At 40.4% G+C, this 21,925-nt stretch overlaps 1 protein-coding gene and 1 non-coding gene across 3 annotated transcripts in view; one reads left to right on the top strand and one right to left on the bottom strand.

The window, feature by feature from the left end:
- The window catches only part of LOC126279117 (protein piccolo), a 593,503-nt gene that overhangs the window by 74,760 nt on the left and 496,818 nt on the right, over positions 1–21,925 (bottom strand). For both annotated transcript variants that reach the window (XM_049979596.1, XM_049979597.1), the window contains exon 10: positions 5,149–5,481. In XM_049979596.1, the coding sequence (XP_049835553.1) occupies positions 5,149–5,481 (333 nt within the window). The remainder of the gene's footprint in view (positions 1–5,148; positions 5,482–21,925) is intronic.
- On the top strand, positions 4,274–4,347 carry Trnat-ugu (transfer RNA threonine (anticodon UGU)). The gene has a single exon. It is a non-coding gene; the product is annotated as a tRNA-Thr (tRNA).

The raw sequence follows: 21,925 nt of genomic DNA, 5'->3' as shown, positions 1-21,925 counted from the left end.
GCAGCACCCATCATCCTTTTGAAGTCCTGGTGGATAGATGGGCAGCAGTCAATCCAATGGTCTGGATACAGGGTTCCGTAATTGCCAACATGCCGCCCCCCCCCCCCCCCAAAAAAAAAAAGGCATACACACTCCATTTTCCAAGTTTTACACTAAAATGAATATTACCCTACATTTTGTAAATAAAAAATCGACTGAACTCTTTAGAGTACCTATCTTATTTCACAATATCAAAAGAGCAGACGACTCCAATGTGCAGTACACATAATCCGCATGCCAGAGACCCGACTTTCTAAATAAGCTTTCACTGCCCATATTACAACAAAAGGACCCCTTAATAAGCAAGGAACCGATGGGAAGACAATGCAAAGAAAGATGATGAAGCTACAAATGTAACCAACTGGGAGGCAACAGCAACACATATAATGCGATAGAGAACATATGTTAATGCAGAGCACGGTCCGCAAAACTGGTGACCACTGGATAAGTAGTCTCTATCTTATTTTATTTTATTTTATTTTTAATTCAATGTACCTCCTCTTTCTTTAACTAACACACTGCTATCTGCATTTGTGAGTCCATCAGAAACAGAGATTGGAAACTTATTTTTGATTAGTCTCACAGTAATCAAACTTGAGTTTTAACTGATCCTTAAATTTTGAAGATTATACTCCTTTGCCCTCTAGTTGGACCAAATATGCCTAGAAGGTATGATGGATCAACTCTAAACCAAATTATTAATCACGAGCTAATTTGCATTTGATATTATACACTTGCAACCTTATAAAGATCACAACCATTGCTGAGACGACTTTCTTCCTGTTTCTGGGATGTCTTTTGCTTTCCTTGGGTACTTCTAGTTGCTGAAGTTCATTCCATCTGAATGCATAATGATATATAAACACAACTGAGAAATTAACCATACTTTGTGCAAATATTCTGTGCAGATAACCCATAGCAATCATTCATTCACTGTGTTCAGCAGCAGAAATGTGAGAATTCACTCACGTGAATAATGTAACAAGTTGTGATGATAAAAGCAGCAATTGTTAATCCAGTTGACTTGAAAGTGCAAGGTGTTATGTACTTCCTCTAAGTGAAGAACGTGTGCATGACTGCTAGGTATATTGTTGATGATTGTTTCATTCTGTATCAGCTGTCATGTGGTATTTCTGTATTAATCCGTTTAGTTAATTAGTTCTGTTACATGTTCCATGGATCATTTTGCACAATATATCATAATGATGTAGAACGAGCCATTTTACATTCATATCGCAAATTAATTTGTACATACTGTTGAATTCGCAACACTTCTAAAGTATTCCTAAGGCATACAGACATGAGTTACTAATTCCTACCCACCATCTTTTACACATTACAGTAACAGAAACTTTTTTGTGGAACAGCAGGGGCTGTCAAGAAGAAACTTTCTCATTTTGTTATCAAATTTTACTTTGCTGTCTGACAGACCTTTTGTATCACTGGATAAGTGATCAAAAATTTTTGTTGCAGCAGTGTGCATCCCTTTTTGTGCTAAACACAGGCTTAATGAGTAATGAAAGTCATTTTTTCCTTCTGGCTTTGTAATTATGTACCTCATTGTTCCTTTTGAACTGTAATGGATTATTTACAGTAAACTTCGTGAGGGAATAAATGCACTGTGACGCAATAGTCAGAATGCCCTACTCCTTAAACAGGTGCTAAAAGATGATCAGGAGTGAACACCACATATCCTTACAACACATTTTTGTGCAATGAAGACTTACTTTCTTAAAGACAAGTTACCACAGAACATTATTCCATATACCACTATTGAATGAATACATGCAAAATATGTTAACTAACTCTCCCCAACATTTTCAGTGATTATATGCACAAATGTAGCTGAATGAAGCTCCTTAGGAGTTCCAAAACGCATTTTTTTTTTTCCAGTATAAATTCTCATCAATACAGACACCTAAGAATTTCGAAGTTTCCACCCTATTTATTATTTCCTCACCATGTGTTACACTTATCATTGATGTAGTACCCTGCAAAGGGACACCCTCCTCTAGCATTACTTTTTCTCGACAGAATAAGTCGATGCCACTACTAATTTTTGAATTCTGAACAGGTCAATATTATGTCACCAGTTTTTCTAAACAATTCCTTTATGATTTTGTGAACAATGTGTTATATTTCAAACTAAAATCTATAAAAAGAAATTACTTTATTTAGGTTGAAACAATCGATATATACTAGCTCTGTATGTACAGTTAAAATTAGTTTTTTAAGAAAATTTTGAAATTATGAAATATTTGGCACACTTAAAATTTCCATTATTAATTACACAATTTGATAGTATTTATTATGTTTATTTCTGGATTCATTTACAAAATAATAACATAAACTACTAGAAATTCATTTGTCACGAAAGATTGTAAACCCTTTGGAATGTTGTTATTACCTCAGAGTGAAGTAGTAGTGGGTATGCCTCTGATGTGAATGAACGTGGTTTTGTATTTTGGAAGAACAATGTAATTTCAGCTTTGTTAACACGAAAATTCAAGAGATTATATATATATATATATAAAGAAAAATGTGAGAGAATAAATTATCGTGAAAATAAAAAATTAGCACAGGCATTCTTCAAAGTTAATTACGTCAATTTGGAACCATGAGAAAATAAAATGTCAAAATTTTCAGATTCGAGAACCAGCCCTTAGACATTAAGAATTGGAGCAACTACAAGAAAATAAGAATAATAAAAAGTTTATTGTAAATCTTACTACTCTCACATTTTTGAGAAAGAGAGACTTTACCGTCAACAATAGAAGTGGCATCAACAAATTGTGGGAGGGAAAGATAACAACCTGTAGATGTGCAGAACTTAATATGTTTTAACTTTTTAAAATTGTGGGTGAGACCATTCACAGAAAATAGTTAATGATACTTTTAAGAACTCTGTTTATTATTTCTTCTGTTTTTATGTGTATGCTTCGACTGATTAAAATACTAGTATCGTTCGTGTGTGTGTGCGTGTGTGTGTGGAGGGGGGGGGGGGGGGGGGGGGATGCTGACAAACACACGAAGCATTTCTATTCTATGAACTGCAGTATGTAGTGGCTTTCTGTAGTTGAAAGTCATATCCACTGCTTTATGTTACCTAACCAAGATATTCTTCTTCACCCGTTTCTTCCGTTATCCTTGACGTCCCCTTCTCCATGTAAGTACATAATTTGGTACCCCATAATGTATGTCCTAGGTCAACAGGGTTTCTTCTTTGAAACATCATTAACATTTACTGTGGTTTTTGTACTGTCGCAATACTTTCTTGCTAATTATTCTTGTTGATCACTGTGTTTCAAGCACTAAACAGCAAATTTGCATTTAAAAGGCCTTGAGCTTCTTTGTTGTTGGCATATTTTGTGCCCATCCTCCAGAACCGTACAGAAGTACAGACCAGCTATAGCAATATACAAATCAAACTAAGGTTTATGTCTAGGTCTGTACTTGCAAGAAATTGCTTGAATTTATGAAAGCATTACTAGCATTTTCTATGGGACTTATCTCCACTCTTCACAGTGCCGTGTTACAAGGTACTCAAACTTGTCTACTCCACATATTAAGGAGTCACAGATCTGCATTTGTGAAAGAGTTTGGCTGTTGTGTGACAATCATAAACTGCACATTTTTGGTGCTGATATTCAGACCTAGACTACTGCTGTAATCTCCTATTATGTTGACAAGCTGTAAAAAATCATCTTAATTATCAGCAGTCAATATTATATGCCAGCATAGCTAATGTTGTTGATTAAGACTGCACCAATCTTTATGTCTTTCTTATATCACTATCAAAGATAATTCCTGGATACAAATTGAATAACTGAGATGACAGAACACATCCTTATCAGACTCCTCTCCCTTGCACGCTCTCCTTGAGACTCACATTCCCAACAGTCCACAATTTTACCTATATAATGTACCTTATAGACATTTGCCCATTCACTCATTACTTGTGCATGCTTTGGCGACTCCCGTAAGAGTTTGGGCAACCTGTGCGCATTCGCACAGACGAAGGTCAATGGCTGGGTAGCATTTAACTATATATATGAAGACAGTAACCGTTCTTGAAAGAACAGATACTGTAGATGACTGTGCAGCTCTTCCGTGGAATAATGGACAAATGTCTATAAAGGTACATTACATAGGTAAAATTGTAGACAGTTGGGAATAAGAGTCTCACGGGGAGTGTAAAAGGGATAAGTCCCTGCAGTCGCGCTATTCATCTGTGTCCTCGGTGGCTCAGATGGATAGAGCGTCTGCCATGTAAGCAGGAGATCCCGGGTTCGAGTCCCGGTCGGGGCACACGTTTTCAGCTGTCCACATCGAGGTATATCAACAACACCTGTCGGCAGCTGAGGGTTTCAGTTAGTCATCAAATGAGAATTGCTGAAAGGAAGACAATGTTTCTCTTTCTTTCCCCATGAAACACAATTGAAAAACTTTAGAGAAGCCGCATTTGAAGTTGACGGCAAAACGATTCTATTGTCACTAATGTACATTTCGTCTAAGGACCACAAAGATAACACGAGGGAAATCTGAGATCAAAGGGAGGTACACATTCAGTCATTTCCCCCTCCCTCTATTTGCAGGTGGAAAAGGAAAGGAAATGTCTAATAATGGTACAATGTACTTTCCTTCATGCTTCACACAATGGCTAGTGGATTATGTGTGTAGATGTAGAAAAATTTTGTGGAGATTTGTATACTTCATGGAGATAGTGTAGATGTATCCCATTACTAAACATAAGGCTGCAAGAGAAATGATCACAAACATTACATTCAAATAGGATTGGGAACTTAATGAGCGCCACTCTCCCTATGCATTTCTAACATACGTAGAAAGCAAAATGAGGTCAAGCAAGTGATAAAAGCTCTGCAGGTGCGAGTGAAGGAAAATGAGAATTTCTTGTTTAATGCCAGACCCTGAACACCTTATTAATATCAAAATAAAACAGAAACTGACTATACTACCAAGTAGTAACTCAATTTATTCTTCGTTTGTTGTGATTTGAGGTGAAAAATAAAGTTTACAGGTAAGCATACTATAAAGAAATCAACACCCGTCTTTCTCAATTACACATTTTAATTAAAGTTCTGAACATACCAGAGGGCGGTACAGCTTGTTTGGCGAGCTTTCGCAGGGCGGCGGCAAAGGAACGGTCCTGCTGCTGAGAGGCAGGAGGTTGCGAGTGAGGCGGCGGTTGTGGGCCGGGGGCAGCAGGTGCAACAGCAGCGGGCGGGGGTGGCCCTCCAGGTCCGGGCCCCGGGCCAGGCCCTGGACCCGGTCCCGGTCCAGGTACCGTGTGACCACCGGGCAGCGGCACTCCAGGCCGGTGGTGCTGTTTCCCGGAATGTGGCGCAGCGCCACCCACTGCCGGAGACCCTAACAAGTGGCCACTGCCTACAGGACCCGCTGCTTTCGTGACTGCAGGCAGACCTGGACAAAAGAAGGGTATTTCACAAACTATGCCCATTTTAAACTAGGTTTATTTACATACTGTAATGTAGTTCACAAGTTTATTATACTGGTTTGTTGCAACACAAATGCATTGGTCATGCAAACAGCACGTACATTACTTTGTTCAACGGTAAGTGCTTTATATGAACACACATCTTTTAGTGCATCAGCAGATCTTCACTGCTGAGCCCTCAGTATTGAAACATAATGCTAGCACCATCTTGCACGATGTCACCAAGTTGGCCACTAATGACCACAGCAATCTACCCACTACAGAAAAATTCTACCTCAGATCTGGATCACAAATAATATTGCGGGAGCCAACTGAACCTATCAATACCAGTTATCAGATTGACACGTCATGATGAAGCGACATGTGGCATCGTATGAATGCAAAAAAATACTGACGGCATTTATTTTGCTTCTATACTGTATTCTGCAATACATGTTGTGATGACAGACTGACTTGTAGTGAAGGCTGTAGTCTACAATAAGCTGGAATCGACACTTCTTCGAGTTAGTGAAAGCAACAAATGTGAAAATGAAATCTTACTTTTGATGGCACACTTATCTGTAGCTTGGCCTGAAGTCAGAACAAATGTGATGCTGTGAGAATAAACTTAACTCTTGAACCGGTGCATATTTTATGCAGATGGATTTATATGAGCTATTTATGTCCACCATTTTAATTTCGTCGTGGGTTAAAGTCGATGGGTGGTAGAGGTGTTCAATATTCCCACAGGCAGTGTGCTTTTCATAACAGAATGTAGCATATAATATGTGCAACAGTTTAGAAAGAAGTTTTGACACAACTGGGAGCTTTAATTGGTTGCAGAGTGAGCAAACAGAGTAAGAATCATAGCAAAAAATTATTACTTAAAAACACTATTCAGTTAGTGAGATGCACCCATTTTGAGTTTCTCAATAACTTCTTTGCAAGAAAACACACAACTTTGCATTTGATCCTACAAGTAGCAAATGGTCTCTCTTCAATAGGGTATTGTAGAATTGGATTAACTGAACATAATGGCTGGCCCAAGAATACCACTGTGTCATGATATGGCATACATCAGTTCGCTTCCACAACTTTTCACATAGCAATCACGTTCTTCTCAGCGTCCAATGGAGTAAGTTTACCTGACCATGTTGCATCCTTGATGCCGAGACCTCAAAACTCTATGAACCAGCTGAATTTGGAAGCGTAGTATGAATGGTCTACTTGATAAAATGTGCACTTACACTGTCCACTGCTTCTTTGTTGCATGGTGTTGCCAGTAACGGTTCGTGTAATGAATTAGGGGAAGCGAACATGATAAATGATAAAATGGATGTGCATAGCCAATCATATCCCTCATTTGTAATATGTTTTGTGTAAAAAAAAAGATTAAGATGGTATTTTGTTTCTGTGATTTAAGCTGAGTTATTAGGTCCCATCTTCACCACCACTGTGGAAATCATGCTATATTACAGAAAAGCAGAAAAATCTTAAGACAAAAGTTATAGTAAACATTTTTGCTGCTCATGTCACTTGAAGTTCTGCCCGCCCATCTCAACCTAATAACCTAGGAAATTGTCGCACTCTGGCTAAAAGAGCCAATATTCGTGATAACCAAGATTATTATAAGACTGAGCGACTCTCGATGGCTACGGTATATTTCACACGATTGGCTATAATCAACAATAACAAATTACAAACACCAACACAGAACAGAAGAGCCACAGACACAGCAAACACACTTTAGTCACTTCCTTTGTGTAGTGCAGAAATTTACTCTAAGTCCTGATCTGTTTACAGCTCTCAAGATAAATCAGACTGCAATACTGCTTGTGAATCATCCATTTTTCACTGTTGTGTGTCTTTGTGTCATTCAACAGTTATGGCATTACTGATAACTGAAAGTTGAGCTACTGCCTAAGAGGCACATGTTGACAGTATGCGAGGCCAATTTAAGGCTCAAGAGAGAAAGGTGGCTGCTTGGGGTGCCGAGTGGCACCCACGTGCAAAATTTGCACACAGGGAGTATCATAATTGGTAGCAAAAATGAACATGGGTGAAAGTATACAATAGTAGAAGAAGAAGTGTTCCAATAAATAAGGAATGAACTGTTTAAGAGATAAACTGTGAATGTCTCTTTATGAGTTACCACTAACTTCGATATGAAGCATTTTACTTTTCTGTACATTGTATTTGAAACAAGCTCTTTGATCAAATCCCCATCTAACTGGGGTTGGAATACCACCAAAGACCTGCCTTCACAAGAAATGTAATTTTAGCTGAGCACATTAAATGTTACAATGTGTGTACTATATGTTTTATTTCTCTTTTGAATCACACGCAAATGTTAGTTTTCCTTTTCAGTTGCTTGTCTAATAACCTTGACCACATTTATTAATTTTCAATTACTTTCATGGCACATTTTCCAACATTTAACTACTTACTGGAGAGTTTTCTTCAAATGAGACATACATACATAGCTAATGAGCACTTCCTGTTTAGCACGTCAGCATAAAATCTATCACTTTTTCCAATGAAAAATGAAGTAATTTGTTAATAATATAATTAAAAAGTTATATTATTAAAATAAAAAACTTTAAGGCAAAGGCATCGGCTGATGTGCCGTGTATCAACAGTGACAACTGTTTATCACCATCCTAGTCCTCCTGTTCCTCCTAGCTACGGAAAATCTTATGTCTGCCTTAAGGGGAGTTGGAATGCCCTATTCCGACAATGTTAAATTTAGTGACTTGGCTGCCCTGTATTTCAGGAACCACTGTGGCCATTGACATGAAACTTTTACAAGACATTAAACTGTATATTCTGAGTCTACTGAACTACAATAATCGTATTTTAGCCACTGTTTTCGAAAAAAAAACAATATTTTTTTAATTTCACAGCTAAAATTTTGTGTACTTTTTTGTATATTATTACTCCCTGAAAATTTGAATACTCTACTTGGAAGTGGTTTCTGAAATATAGGTAAAAATGCAACAGAAAATTTAAATTTTCAACAACGGCTTATAAAGTTTCAAAACCCTGCACCATACTGTATATCATCATCTTCATCTTTTTCCACGTTTTTTTCTTCTTTTCTTCTTTCTTGTCTCCATAGTGGCAAACAGTGCTCTACTTCATCAATGCAAACCTTGTCCATCCGTTAAGTTCTCTGATGCAGTTTGGTCCACGATTGATTCCTATATGCTGTAGCACTTTCACCCCACGGATGTTGCCATCATTAAAAGCAATAACAGCATCCGTGCGCCGCCCCCCCCCCCCCCCCATATTAGTGTCCTCATTCCAACAAAAACATTTTTTTGGTAAGTGAGTCCATATAAGATTACTGAACGACTCATTAGGATTTTGAGTGTGACCACACAGACACTTCTTCAGTAATTCAGGATTTGCAGGTCTCAGTAAATAGGCTTTATGATCTCCATGACTGCTGCTGGATTGAATGTTTATGGCTGTATGAACTGTTTGAGTAATGGGCATTGTGGTAATTGCACCGTGAATCAGGTCCAGGAGGGCAAATGTGGTGTACCGGGTTTTCATCAATTGACAGTCTGTGGAAGAAGGTAGCCCATACTGCCTGCTTCATTTTCAACAAATCCTCAGTATTATTTCTAATGGCCATTCCATAATACTGCTGTAGTTCATCGATCATTTTGTCTGTCAGCCTCTCTCTTGAGGTTTTACCATCAGAAAGTTTCTTGTCTCGAACTTTGATTCAACTTCCTCAACCTGGTTCCCATCCTCTTCTGGACATGACCAACAGATTCCAGTTTTGTGATGATCTTTTCACCGTAAGGCTGAGCGGCTCCTACACTGTTATATGCTTTTGAGTCTCCATCACCTAAGAACTTAGTGTAACACACTCCCTTTTCATTCACAGATTGAATAAAAATTTAAATAGCTGCAGAAGCCTCCATACCTCCACATGTTCCTTCATAATGTCTCTCACAAATATGCCCTTCTTCATTCCTTGATTTACACTTATAACAAATGTTTGATTAAAATCTGGAAATCCAGTATCCACACTGGTCACTGTGGCAACAGAATTCTTAGAACTGTAGCCGTGCTTCTGCCAAGTGCCATCAAAAGCTACTGGTATGTCAGTCATACCATCATTATTCTAAAAGATTCGTTTGCAGCACCTTCCATTTACTCTCATGCAGCAGTTTCCACAGCAGTTCTGATAAATTCTGCATATTTGTCGATTTTACAAGGTGGGTGTGGCATATTCATCACGACACACATTGTTTCTGCTGCAGTGTGTCCTTTGCCAATAGCTCTCAGTCCATGAAACATTTACTTCAAAATAATTATCTTTACACTTATCAGAATTCCAAAATGAATGAGTATATTTATAGCTGGCACAATTAATGATAAGTTTCCTGGCTAGTCCATTTGATACCTCACTGTCTTCACGTAAACTAATGGCGCTCCACATATCGTACAACACACATATTCACCTAACACCCTTGTTAGGATGTGTAAATCTATCAGAATGTAACTCAACCTACCATTTACATCAATTTCGTTTTGAGAAAATGGTGCATCACAAACTTTCATTATAATTTTCGAAACACTAATGGGTGTTTCTCTAGATACTGACGAGTTTGCCTGTATTTCATTTTCTGTAACCTCACACGCCACATGTGGATCACAATGGTTCCCTTTATTCAAAAATCTATTACCATGAAATATATATATATCATTTTATTCGGAAAATTGCAAATTTTACGAGATAAAATTCCGAAAATTGTAAAAAAATATCCGTTCTAACTCCCCTTAAAGACTGTCTGAAACCACCCAAAACATTTTACGGCTGGGACGTAAGCCAAACTATCATCCAAAGGATACTAATACCATCTGTATTTTCCATAATAAATTTCAAATTATATGTTTCAAAGTGATGGCATGTTTCATACTGCTGAGCACATTACGATGCCGGCTGGTAACAAAACGGCAGAGTACACCTTTTCCGCAGGCGAAGTGAAATGCAGGAGGAGATCTACGCAGTGGCAAGGTAAGGGTTATGACATCCCCACCCCCTCTCCTAAAAGAAAACATTAAAGTAAAGCGTTTTTATTTTTTAGATATTGCCGTTTCCATATTTCTCAGCTAACTTCCGGATAATGAGGGAGGAAAAAAAACAAAGTTCGAAAATGGCAAGGGTTTCAACAAAATTGCGAACTATGTTTCGTGCAGGTTAATTTTAATTTTCCTGACACAGTGAATGGGCTTAACCCTGTCCGCTTGCAGAGAAAATTTCGGGCCATGTAATTTTCGGACGCGTATTATTCAGATGCGTATTTTTCTGAACTGCAAAAGTTGTGTTAGAGCGATACACTTTCCACTGCAAGCAAATTATTATTAGATTATTATTTTTGTATTATTATTACAACTGGAGCCATTTGTGGTGCTTCAGAAGTGATTGTAATGGTTGGTTGGATTTGAGGGGGCAGAGAGATTGTTATGTATCTTTTACACACACACACACACAACCTTCCGAACTAAATCTCGATAGAATTTCGGTAGGATTATTTGTTGGCACGGCATCTCTTCACAGACGATCAGCTACCACTTCACAGACGATCAGCTACCACAGCGATGGGTTACACAAATGAAGCTTGTTTCGTTGGTGTATGATTTCCGAAATGTAAAAAAGCATAGTCAGGGCAAGATTAAGTTGCTGGAACGCCTGTCCGGTTTATTTCGGAAATCTTTTTTCGGCTTCTACTTGCCGTCGCTTTAAATGCATATCCGAGTCCTCACCTGATATTCCATCTATTTCGAAATCTAACGGGTGATAGACAAGAAAGTAATTCTATATGAAGAAGGCACATAGCTTGCTACTTTAGGTGGCGAGCCAGATTTAAATTAATCGCCTGAAAGTGACGAAATAATACAACAGTGTAGCGTGGCAACATTTGGTTAAGCTTCACGCTTAAGAATGAGGGAAGCCTGCACACGCACACACGTATGCGCCCAGGTGCAGCCCGTGCTGGAATCAGAGCAGGTGTCGCGGGCGCTTTTACCGGTAGCGCCACACCGCACAGTAGCTGCCGCAGCCGCGGTCGCGTGCAGACGGCAGGCTTCCGGTCACGTGACGCAGGAAGTGACGCCATCTGTGGGCACACGCGCACCAGCTGTCGGAAGACCTCCCCCAGCTACCCTCAAACCCCGCACCCGATTATTCATGTCTGCATCCCCCACACGCCTCCGGCTTCGACAGCCAACGCTGCACACAGCAAACAGCCTGCGGTCTGTGTTTCACAGCGCTTCGGCCCGCACGTATGTGTGGCTTCCGTCCCCGTGCAGCGTGACTGAGGCTGCCCATCACTACAAACGACTCACCAACTTTTTATCTATAAAGCTATAAGCACAAAACATTAAAAGCAACTTACTGAACTTTATAGTGACAAACAAGTGCCGCCTTCAGTTACAAAATATATATTTTATTGCAGCGGCTACTAATATGTTAAAACGGCTATATTTCCAGTAGATTAGTTTGAAACTACTGTGGACACATTTTATTCAACTGTAAGTGCACTTACTCTGCGTATTTACACCTCCAAATTCATGCTTCTTCAGAAACACAAGGTTTGCATATTATAAACACGACAAAAATGTACAGTACTGTACGTTCCTAGTAAGATTGTCTTTCGCTGTAGATTCGGGAGAAGACGTCATGTTTCGATAGGTTGTACTCAAGATTTTAAAAAACGTGAAATTTAAAAAAAAATTGCGACGTATTTCCTGTTAATTAAAAAATTTCTGTAATTTTGTCAAAATTCTTGTAATTATGCTTACTGAAATTAAAACTAATATTAATGTTTTTAACTTTTAGCATTTTTGTAGACAAACTTCACCTTGAATCTTTTTAAGCAACTGTAGAGTAATATTTTGCAAAGGGACGTCACCACCTGAAACGATACCGAAAGAAAATCTTACAAGGGGAGGCCACAACGTTAAGATCACGGATTTACTTTGAACCCTGAACACCTTTAGTAGACCATTAAAAACAATAAATAGTTGTAAAGTGCACTACTCTGGCAATTCTGAGGAAACCGGGAGAGAAGTTTTACGCATCTATTATTTAACTGATATATATGTGCGAAGGTACTGTCCGTGAGAAGTCATTGTGGTCAAGTAATTAGCGTTCGCGTGTAACAAGAGGGTCGTAGATGAGGCTAGTTCGAGCCATGCTGACATTTTAAATCTATATATTTTTCATCCCTGGTCACATTACTTAATTTATATGACATCTGAGAGGTAATACAGTGGGGAAAAAAACACGTGCATTTTCATGAAGTTGTAGCGAATTTCATATCTACATCTACATCTACATGACTACTCTGCAATTCATATTTAAGTGCTTGGCAGATGGTTCATCGAACCACAATCATACTATCTCTCTACCATTCCACTCCCTAACAGCGCGCGAGAAAAACGAACACCTAAACCTTTCTGTTCGAGCTCTGATTTCTCGTGTTTTATTTTGATCATCATTACTACCTATGTAGGTTGGGCTCAACAAAATATTTTCGCATTCGGAAGAGAAAGTTGGTGACTGAAATTTCGTAAAAAGATCTCGCCGCGACGAAAAACGTATTTGCTGTAATGACTTCCATCCCAATACGCGTATCATATCTGCCACACTCTCTCCCCTATTACGTGATAATACAAAACGAGCTGCCATTTTTGTACCCTTTCGATGTCCTCCGTCAATCCCACCTGGTAAGGGATCCCACACCGCGCAGCAATATTCTAACAGAGGACGAACGAGTGTAGTGTAAGCTGTCTCTTTAGTGGACTTGTTGAATCTTCTAAGTGTCCTGCCAATGAATCGCAACCTTTGGCTCGCCTTCCCCACAATATTATCTATGTGGTCTTTCCAACTGAAGTTGTTCGTAATTTTAACACCCAGGTACTTAGTTGAATTGACAGCCTTGAGAATTGTACTATTTATCGAGTAATCGAATTCCAACGGATTTCTTTTGGAACTCATGTGGATCACCTCACACTTTTCGTTATTTAACGTCAACTGCCACCTGCCACACCATACAGCAATCTTTGCTAAATCGCTTTGCAACTGATACTGGTCTTCGGTTGACCTTACTAGACGGTAAATTACAGCATCATCTGCGAACAACCTAAGAGAACTGTTCAGATTGTCACCCAGGTCATTTATATAGATCAGGAACAGCAGAGGTCCCAGGACGCTTCCCTGGGGAACACCTGATATCACTTCAGTTTTACTCGATGATTTGCCGTCTATTACTACGAACTGCGACCTTCCTGACAGGAAATCACGAATCCAGTCGCACAACTGAGACGGTACCCCATAGCTCCGCAGCTTGATTAGAAGTCGCTTGTGAGGAACGGTGTCAAAAGCTTTCCGGAAATCTAGAAATACGGAATCAACTTGAGATCCCCTGTCGATAGCGGCCATTACTTCGTGCGAATAAAGAGCTAGCTGCGTTGCACAAGAACGATGTTTTCTGAAACCATGCTCATTACGTATCAATAGATCGTTTCCTTCGAGGTGATTCATAATGTTTGAATACAGTATATGCTCTAAAACCCTACTGCAAACCGACGTCAATGATATAGGTCTGTAGTTAGATGGATTACTCCCACTACCCTTCTTAAACACTGGTGCGACCTGCACAATTTTCCAGTGTGTAGGTACAGATCTATCGGTGAGCGAGCGGTTGTATGTGAGTGCTAAGCAGGGAGCTATTGTATCAACGTAATCTGAAAGGAACCTAATCGGTATACAATCTGGACCTGAAGACTTGCCAGTATCAAGCGATTTGACTTTCTTCGCAACCCCTAAGGTATCTACTTCGAAAAAACTCATGCTAGCAGCTGTTCGTGTTTCAAATTCTGCAATATTCCATTCGTCTTCCCTGGTGAAGGAATTTCGGAAAACTGCGTTCAATAACTCCGCTTTAGCGGCACAGTCGTCGGTAACAGTACCATCGGCACTGCGCAGCGAAGGTATTGACTGCGTCTTGCCGCTTGTGTACTTTACATACGACCAGAATTTCTTCGGATTTTCTACCAAATTTCGAGACAATGTTTCGTTGTGGAACCTATTAAAGGCATCTCGCATTAAAGCCCGTGCCAAATTTCGCGCGTCTGTAAATTTTAGCTAATCTTCGGGATTTCGCGTTCTTCTGAACTTCGCATGCTTTTTCCGTTGCCTCTGCAACAGCGTTCGGATCTGTTTTGTGTACCACGGGGGATCCGTTCCATCGCTTACCAATTTATGAGGTATGAATCTCTCAATTGCTGTTGCTACTATATCTTTGAATTTGAACCACATCTCGTCTACATTGGCATAGTCAGTTCGGAAGGAATGGAGATTGTCTCTCAGGAAGGCTTCTAGTGACACTTTATCCGATTTTTTAAAAAAATTATTTTGGGTTTGTTTCTGGTGGATTTGGAAGAAACGGTATTGAGCCTAGCTACAACGACCTTGTGGTCACTAATCCCTGTATCAGTCATGATGCTCTCTATCAGCTCTGGATTGTTTGTGGCTAAGAGGTCAAGTATGTTTTCGCAACCATTTACAATTCGCGTGGGTTCGTGGACTAACTGCTCGAAATAATTTTCGGAGAAAGCATTTAGGACAATCTCGGAAGATGTTTTCTGCCTACCACCGGTTGTGAACAAGTATTTTTGCCAACATATCGATGGAAGGTTGAAGTCCCCACCAACTATAACCGTATGAATGGGGTATTTATTTGTTACGAGACTCAAATTTTCTCTGAACTATTCCGCAACTATATCATCGGAGTCTGGGGGTCGGTAGAAGGAGCCAATTATTAACTTAGCTTCGGCTGTTAAGTATAACCTCCACCCACACCAATTCGCACGGAGTATCTACTTCGACTTCACTACAAGATAAACCACTACTGACAGACACAAATACTCCACCACCAATTCTGCCTAATCTATCTTTCCTGAACACCGTCTGGAACTTCGTAAAAGTTTCTGTAGAACTTATTTCAGGCTTTAGCCAGCTTTCTGTACCTATAACGATTTCATCTTCTGTGCTTCCTATTAGCACTTGAAGCTCAGGGACTTTTCCCAGCACAACTACAACAGTTTACAACTACAATTCCGACTGTTCCTTGATCCAAACACGTCCTGTATTTACCATGCACCCTTTGAGACTGCAGCCCACCCCGTACTTTCCCGAGGCCTTCTAACCTAAAAAACCGCCCAGTCCACGCCACACAGCCTCCGCTACCCGTGTAGCCGCCAGTTGAGTGTAGTGAACTCCTGACCTATTCAGCTGAACCCGAAACCCCAGCACCCTATGGCGCAAGTCAAGAAATCTGCAGCCAACACGGTCGCAAAACCGTCTGAGCCTCTGATTCAGACCTCCACCCGGCTCTGCACCAAAGGTCCGCAGTTGGTTCTGTCCACGATGCTGCAGATGGTGAGCTCTGCCTTCATCTCGTAAGCAAGACCGGCAGCCTTCACCAAATCAGATAGCCGCTGGAATCCAGAGAGAATTTCCTCAGATCCAAAGCGACACACGTCATTAGTGCCGACATGTGCCACCACCTGCAGCTGGCTGCACCCTGTGCTCTTCATGGCGTCCGGAAGGACCCTTTCCACATAAGGAATGACTCCTCCCGGAATGCACACAGAGTGCACACTGGATTTCTTCCCCTCCTTAGCCGCCATATCCCTATATATCATATGCTGATTAACTACCTATATTTACTATTTATAATTAAATTTTCAAGGACGAGGGAGAGGCTTGGAAAGCCCAAATCAAACCTCGATAAATAATTATGCGAATGACGTTAATTCACCAGCAGTAAGTCACGATGTGCCAGGCCACGAGAGTAACGTACAATTACTCGTCGGATGTGCTCGATATATCACACGTTGGTAGCCATGTATGGAAGTGAAACATGGGCGATAACTAGTTTGGATAAGAAGAGAATAGAAGCTTTCGGAATGAGGTGATACAGAAGAATGCTGAAGATTAGATGGGTAGATCATATAACTAACGAGGAGGTACTGAATAGGATTGGGGAGAGGAGGCGTTTGTGGCACAACTTGACTAGAAGAAGGGATCTTTTGGTAGGACATGTTCTAAGGCAGCAAGGGATCACCAATTTAGTACTGGAGTTCAGCGTGGAGGGTAAAAATCGTAGAGGGAGACCAAGAGATGAATACACTAAGCAGATTGAGAAGGATGTAGGTTGCAGTAGGTACTGGGTGACGATGAAGCTTCCACAGGGTAGAGTAGCATGGAGAGCTGCATCAAACCCGTCTCAGGACTGAAGACAACAACAACAACAACAACAACAACAACAACAACAACAACTACTACTACTACTACTACTACTACTACTACTACTACTACTACTACTACTACTACAGGATGGTATTTGTCATGCAGGCATATCTCAATATATTGAGAGTTGCCAGCAGAGATACTAGCAACTGGTGCAATTTGGAAAAAAGTCAAAGAATTTTATTTATGTCATACCTAAGAAACCGAATCTTCGCCTCTCTGTCATTAGATTTTAATACTAGTTCCATGGATCATGAATACGATATTTCGTAATGATGTGGAACGAGTCAAATTTTCCAATCCATGACACATATAAGTTAATTTAACAACATAATTAAGTTAATATAACAACTTTTTTGTTTTTTTCCCTTTTTTTCTTAATTTATATCTAAAAATTCCTCTATGGAGTAGAAGGAGTTGTCCTTCAGAAATTCTTGGAATTTCTTCTTAAATACTTGTTGGTTATCTGTCAGACTTTTGATACTTTTTGGTATGTGACCAAAGACTTCAGTGGCAGTATAATTTACCCCTTTCTGTGCCAAAGTTAGATTTAATCTTGAATAGTGAAGATCATCTTTTCTCCTAGTATTGTAATTATGCACACTGCTATTACTTTTGAATTGGGTTTGGTTGTTAATAACAAATTTCATACGAGAGTATATATACTGTCAACTTCTGAACTTGTGGAAAGTTAATCAAAACAATACTGTGAGCTAATTCAATTTTCGTTGAGGCGCCCCACTGGGAAAGGAGTCAGTTAAGGTCAAGACTTAGCATTTTTGCGTATGATCGAAAGTATACATCACTAAAGCACACATTGGAGTTGTAACCTATTTAAAAAGGGGTGTGGCGCCGCAAAGTAAGCTAGACGTTTTGTTGGTAGATCGCACATGCTTATCGAAATTTAACTGAAGCTAAATAACTACCATTGTTTGTTTGGAAACATTGTGTTTCGAGATGACCTTTGAAACACGTTCCTTTGAATTGTGATCCTGACATAACCCTGTATGTTATTAACAAGAGTTCGGTGGACGCTGTGTTTATCATTGGTATAACTGTTTTAACCTTGTATGGAGGATCAAATGAGGCCGGAGACCAGTACAAAGACTTTTTTACGATTGCAGCAGTGACAAGAATTGATCTGGTGGGCCCCGAAACAAATTTCACGTTTTTAATCTGTGATGCAATGCGTCGCGTAATATGTCTCCCAAGCCAAACACCATTTGTAGCACGTACGATTTCGTGCGGCACATCACAAAAGGTTAATTCCACGGAACATTTCAACTTTATCTCCTGTTTTCCTATGTCGCAATGCTTTACTTGCACACTAAATGCAATGGAAACAAACATGAAATGACGGGGCTCGCACACAGGGCCAGGCCGTGAAGTGTAGAAAATCTCCGCCCCGAGAAAGTCTGCGCAAGCCCAAGTAGAGCGGTTAAAATTTCACACAAACGAACAGCCGCACTAGACATTACTCCTATCACGGTCGAAAATTACAGAAGTTCCTCAAAACAACTGCCGGGCTCCAAACGAAACAGTACAGCACGTAGGCACGGAATGTCCACACAGGAAATTCCAAGAGACATGGGGTAGCAATAACAGTTGAGGAAACTGAATGGCTGAACTCAATGGACATAGTAAAAAATGGTTCAAATGGCTCTGAGCACTATGGGACTTAACATCTGAGGTCATCAGTCCCCTAGACTTACAACTAATTAAACCTAACTAACCTAAGGACATCACCCACGTCCATGCCCAAGGCAGGATTCGAACCTGGGGCCGTAGCAGCAGCGCGGCTCTGGACTGGAGTGCCTAGAACGGCCACAACGGCCGGGTGGACATAGCACTTCAGCAGAGGAAACCGTTTGTCGCTATGTTCATATATTGTAATCACCATTAAGGATTCAATATCTTTAAAATTTTATTTAAAATACAAGTCCTTCTGCGCGAAGACTAAAATTCTTAGTATGTAATTTTTTTTACATTTTAATATAAGAAATTGATTATCTCTGGAGTCGCCATTCGATAAATAAATAAATAAATACAACATCAATGGCAATTACATGGCCGGCCGCTGTGGCCGAGCAGTTCTAGGCGCTTCAGTCCGGAACCGCGCTGCTGCTACGGCCGCAGGTTCGAATCCTGCCTCGGGCATTGATGTGCGTGATGTCCTTAGGTTAGCTAGGTTTAAGTAGTTCTAAGTCTAGGAGACTGATGACCTCAGATCTTAAGTAGCATAGTACTTAGAGCCATTTGAACCATTTGTGCAATAACATGTTATCCAGGAGTTAAAACAGAAGCCAAGTTGTGCATAAAGCAAGTAGCTTTCACGATCAACGGTTGTTCCCCTCATAGAGCAAGATCTTCCAGTTTGAAGCACGAACATTTATTTTATAAGGCAAAATAAAACTATAATTTTCGCACTACGTTTTGCAGACAACTGAATTCTCGCAGCGTGTACTTCGTTACGGTTAATAATATAAATTATTTAAAAGTTCTTACGACTTTCTTCGAATCTACGAGTTCTTAGAATAAGTTCCATAGAAAACGCGTAACAATTTTAAACATCACATAAACGTAAGAAATACTTTGACAACGTTATGTGAGTAAGATTTGATGTGTAACAAACGAGCGAAGAGGTACACTGGTTAGGGAGTTGAGGAATGCAATTCCAATTCTCATCCAGCCATCCAAATCTAGGTTTTCCCTGGTTTCCATACATTAAGACGCACGACGGAATAGTCTGACAAGAAGAAGGCAGATTTCCTATTGTAGTGCAGGTTTCGTCTCTAACGACCCCGTTGTCGGTGGGACGTTTGACCCTAATCTTGCTTCTCCTTTTTCTTGGCCTTACTACTGTGGTCGACATGTTACTCTGGATGTAGCCATGTTAGTGGTAGAGAGTGGCCCGAAGCTGTTCCTGTCACCTGTTCCGGCCACACGATACGTAGGCGCGTCCACAAAGCATCAGCTGTGGCTGCAGGAGGACCTGAACGAACAAGCTGCCGGCTGCCCATATCCCAGTTGAACGGGCAGGCCAGGGAAAAAGGTGGTACCCATCATTCATCGAATAGGGCTTACAAATTCCTCGTCACATGCAGCCAGGCGTGGACCTGTTGCAGTATGGCACGTGGAACGTCGTGCAGCAGGCGCAGTGCCTCAGGATGTAAAACTTCCTTGATGTAGCAGTAAATGTTCAGATTGCCCGCAAGATGTAGGAAGCATGATCCCGTGTTCTAGCCAATGGCGTTCCAAAGCATCACACTTGGCGTTTGTTCGCTGTGCCTCTCAAGAATATAGCCTTCCCGATTGTGTTCACCGTAGCAGCGTCAAACGCGTATGCGACCACAAATTGAAGCGGGTCTCGGTCGAAAACACTATATTTTGGCACTCAACATGTCATTGTCGAAGTTCACGTACCCACTGTAGTCCTTGGTGTTGGTAGGTTCCGGTCAGCCGACGCAATGGTATGCACGTGACCAGTCCTGTTTGCAGAAGACGGCGTCGAACCATCGACCCAGACACGTCCACACCCGTTGCAGTGCTCCGAACATCGAGCCAACATTGTGGATGACACTGTTCTGTCTACTTCGACCAAGCGGACAAGATGGCGGTAATCTTTCGCTGTGGTCACACTATGTCGGCGCCGTGTGCAGCCCTCTTGTCTCCGCTGGTTCCACATAAGCAGCGTGCCCTGTACGAGCCGCAGTGGCACATGACGACAGACCGGCCTCCTGGAGACCAATCATTCTGCCCGCTGGAACGCAAACCGATACTCGTTCCACCCTGCGACATAGGCGATGCATATTGGCAATGGTACAAGTTTTGACTTCGTATGACGGCTTCGGACAGACTGAGCGTTGCGTAGGAGAGAGCGGGGGAATTTGGCGCACCGGATAAAACGTGCACGTCAATATGTCTTTAATTCTGAGGGCTAGTCTTACCTAATGGGTGCTACCATACGGTGTTCAGTTGTATAAATAAGCATAGAGAACGCGGGAACAGTTACTTGACAATTGTCGGAGAAAGAAGCAAGAGTGTGCTTTGTCTTTGTTTCTTCTAACTTTTGAGCTATAGTTTGTGAGGGGTAAGTCATTTCCTGTTATGTTAAAAGTACAAGTTTTTGTTGTTATGTCTATCCCTGAACATTAACACTCGCGGTTATATAAGTATCATTTCTCTTAAGCAGAACGCGAGTGTGGAATGATAGTTGTTGGGGTAATTTAATGCATAGCGACCGAGTGCATCATTTTACCCCACTTCAGTTTCACATTAATGAAAGTAGGTAGCTGCAGGAGATTTAATGAACGTCAAAGTAACATGAGCATCATTTTTACAAGACTTAAACCCGCAAAACAGAGATGGCTTCTTTGTGCCATCCAGCACAACATACCAGAGGCAAAGACTGTGTGGTGAATTCGGCAAATATGGCGAAGAATGGTATCGATGTATTCCTTGTGCTTTATCGCGTCATTCTGAATGCAGTGGGTGGAACATTTCTAAAGACTTTAACTGTGACTCGTTTCTGAAGAAGCATTAGTTTTTTTACAGATATGCAAGAGATCAATTTCTGAATACGCTAATACTCGAGTCGTTTTATTCATTTTTGTCGCTGCTTTATACTAAAACTATTATTATTGTTTCGTATCTATTCCATAGTTAATTAAGCCGATATTTTCGCTACATTCCCTTTGTAAACTATGTTGTTCAGTGTATTGTTTAATGAACATATTATTAAACACATACATTTTGTATTATAAGATGTGTGGTTTTAAATACCTTACAGCATTCCTTGCACCAATTTAACATCACTTACTGCGTCATTTTACCCGGTACGTCAGGTAAAATGACGGAATGCAATGATGACATAACTATGTTTTTTTTTCTAAAACGTGTAGCTGCATATTTATGGTTTTAAGATATGTGACAGTAAACACTTGCGAGTAATGCTAAACGAAAATTGGAGCCTATAGGTATTACAGTGGAACCTCGCATAACAGCACAATTCGTTCCAGAATCTCACCAGCAGTGCGAAACACTCTTTAAGCGAAACAATTCATACCATATAAATTAATGTAAAATACAATAAT

This window comes from Schistocerca gregaria, chromosome 6 (genome assembly GCF_023897955.1).
Source record: "Schistocerca gregaria isolate iqSchGreg1 chromosome 6, iqSchGreg1.2, whole genome shotgun sequence".
Classification (NCBI taxonomy): Eukaryota; Metazoa; Arthropoda; class Insecta; order Orthoptera; family Acrididae; genus Schistocerca; species Schistocerca gregaria.
The sequence above is the reverse complement of the archived record's forward strand: the minus strand, read 5'-3'. Positions and strand labels throughout refer to the sequence as shown.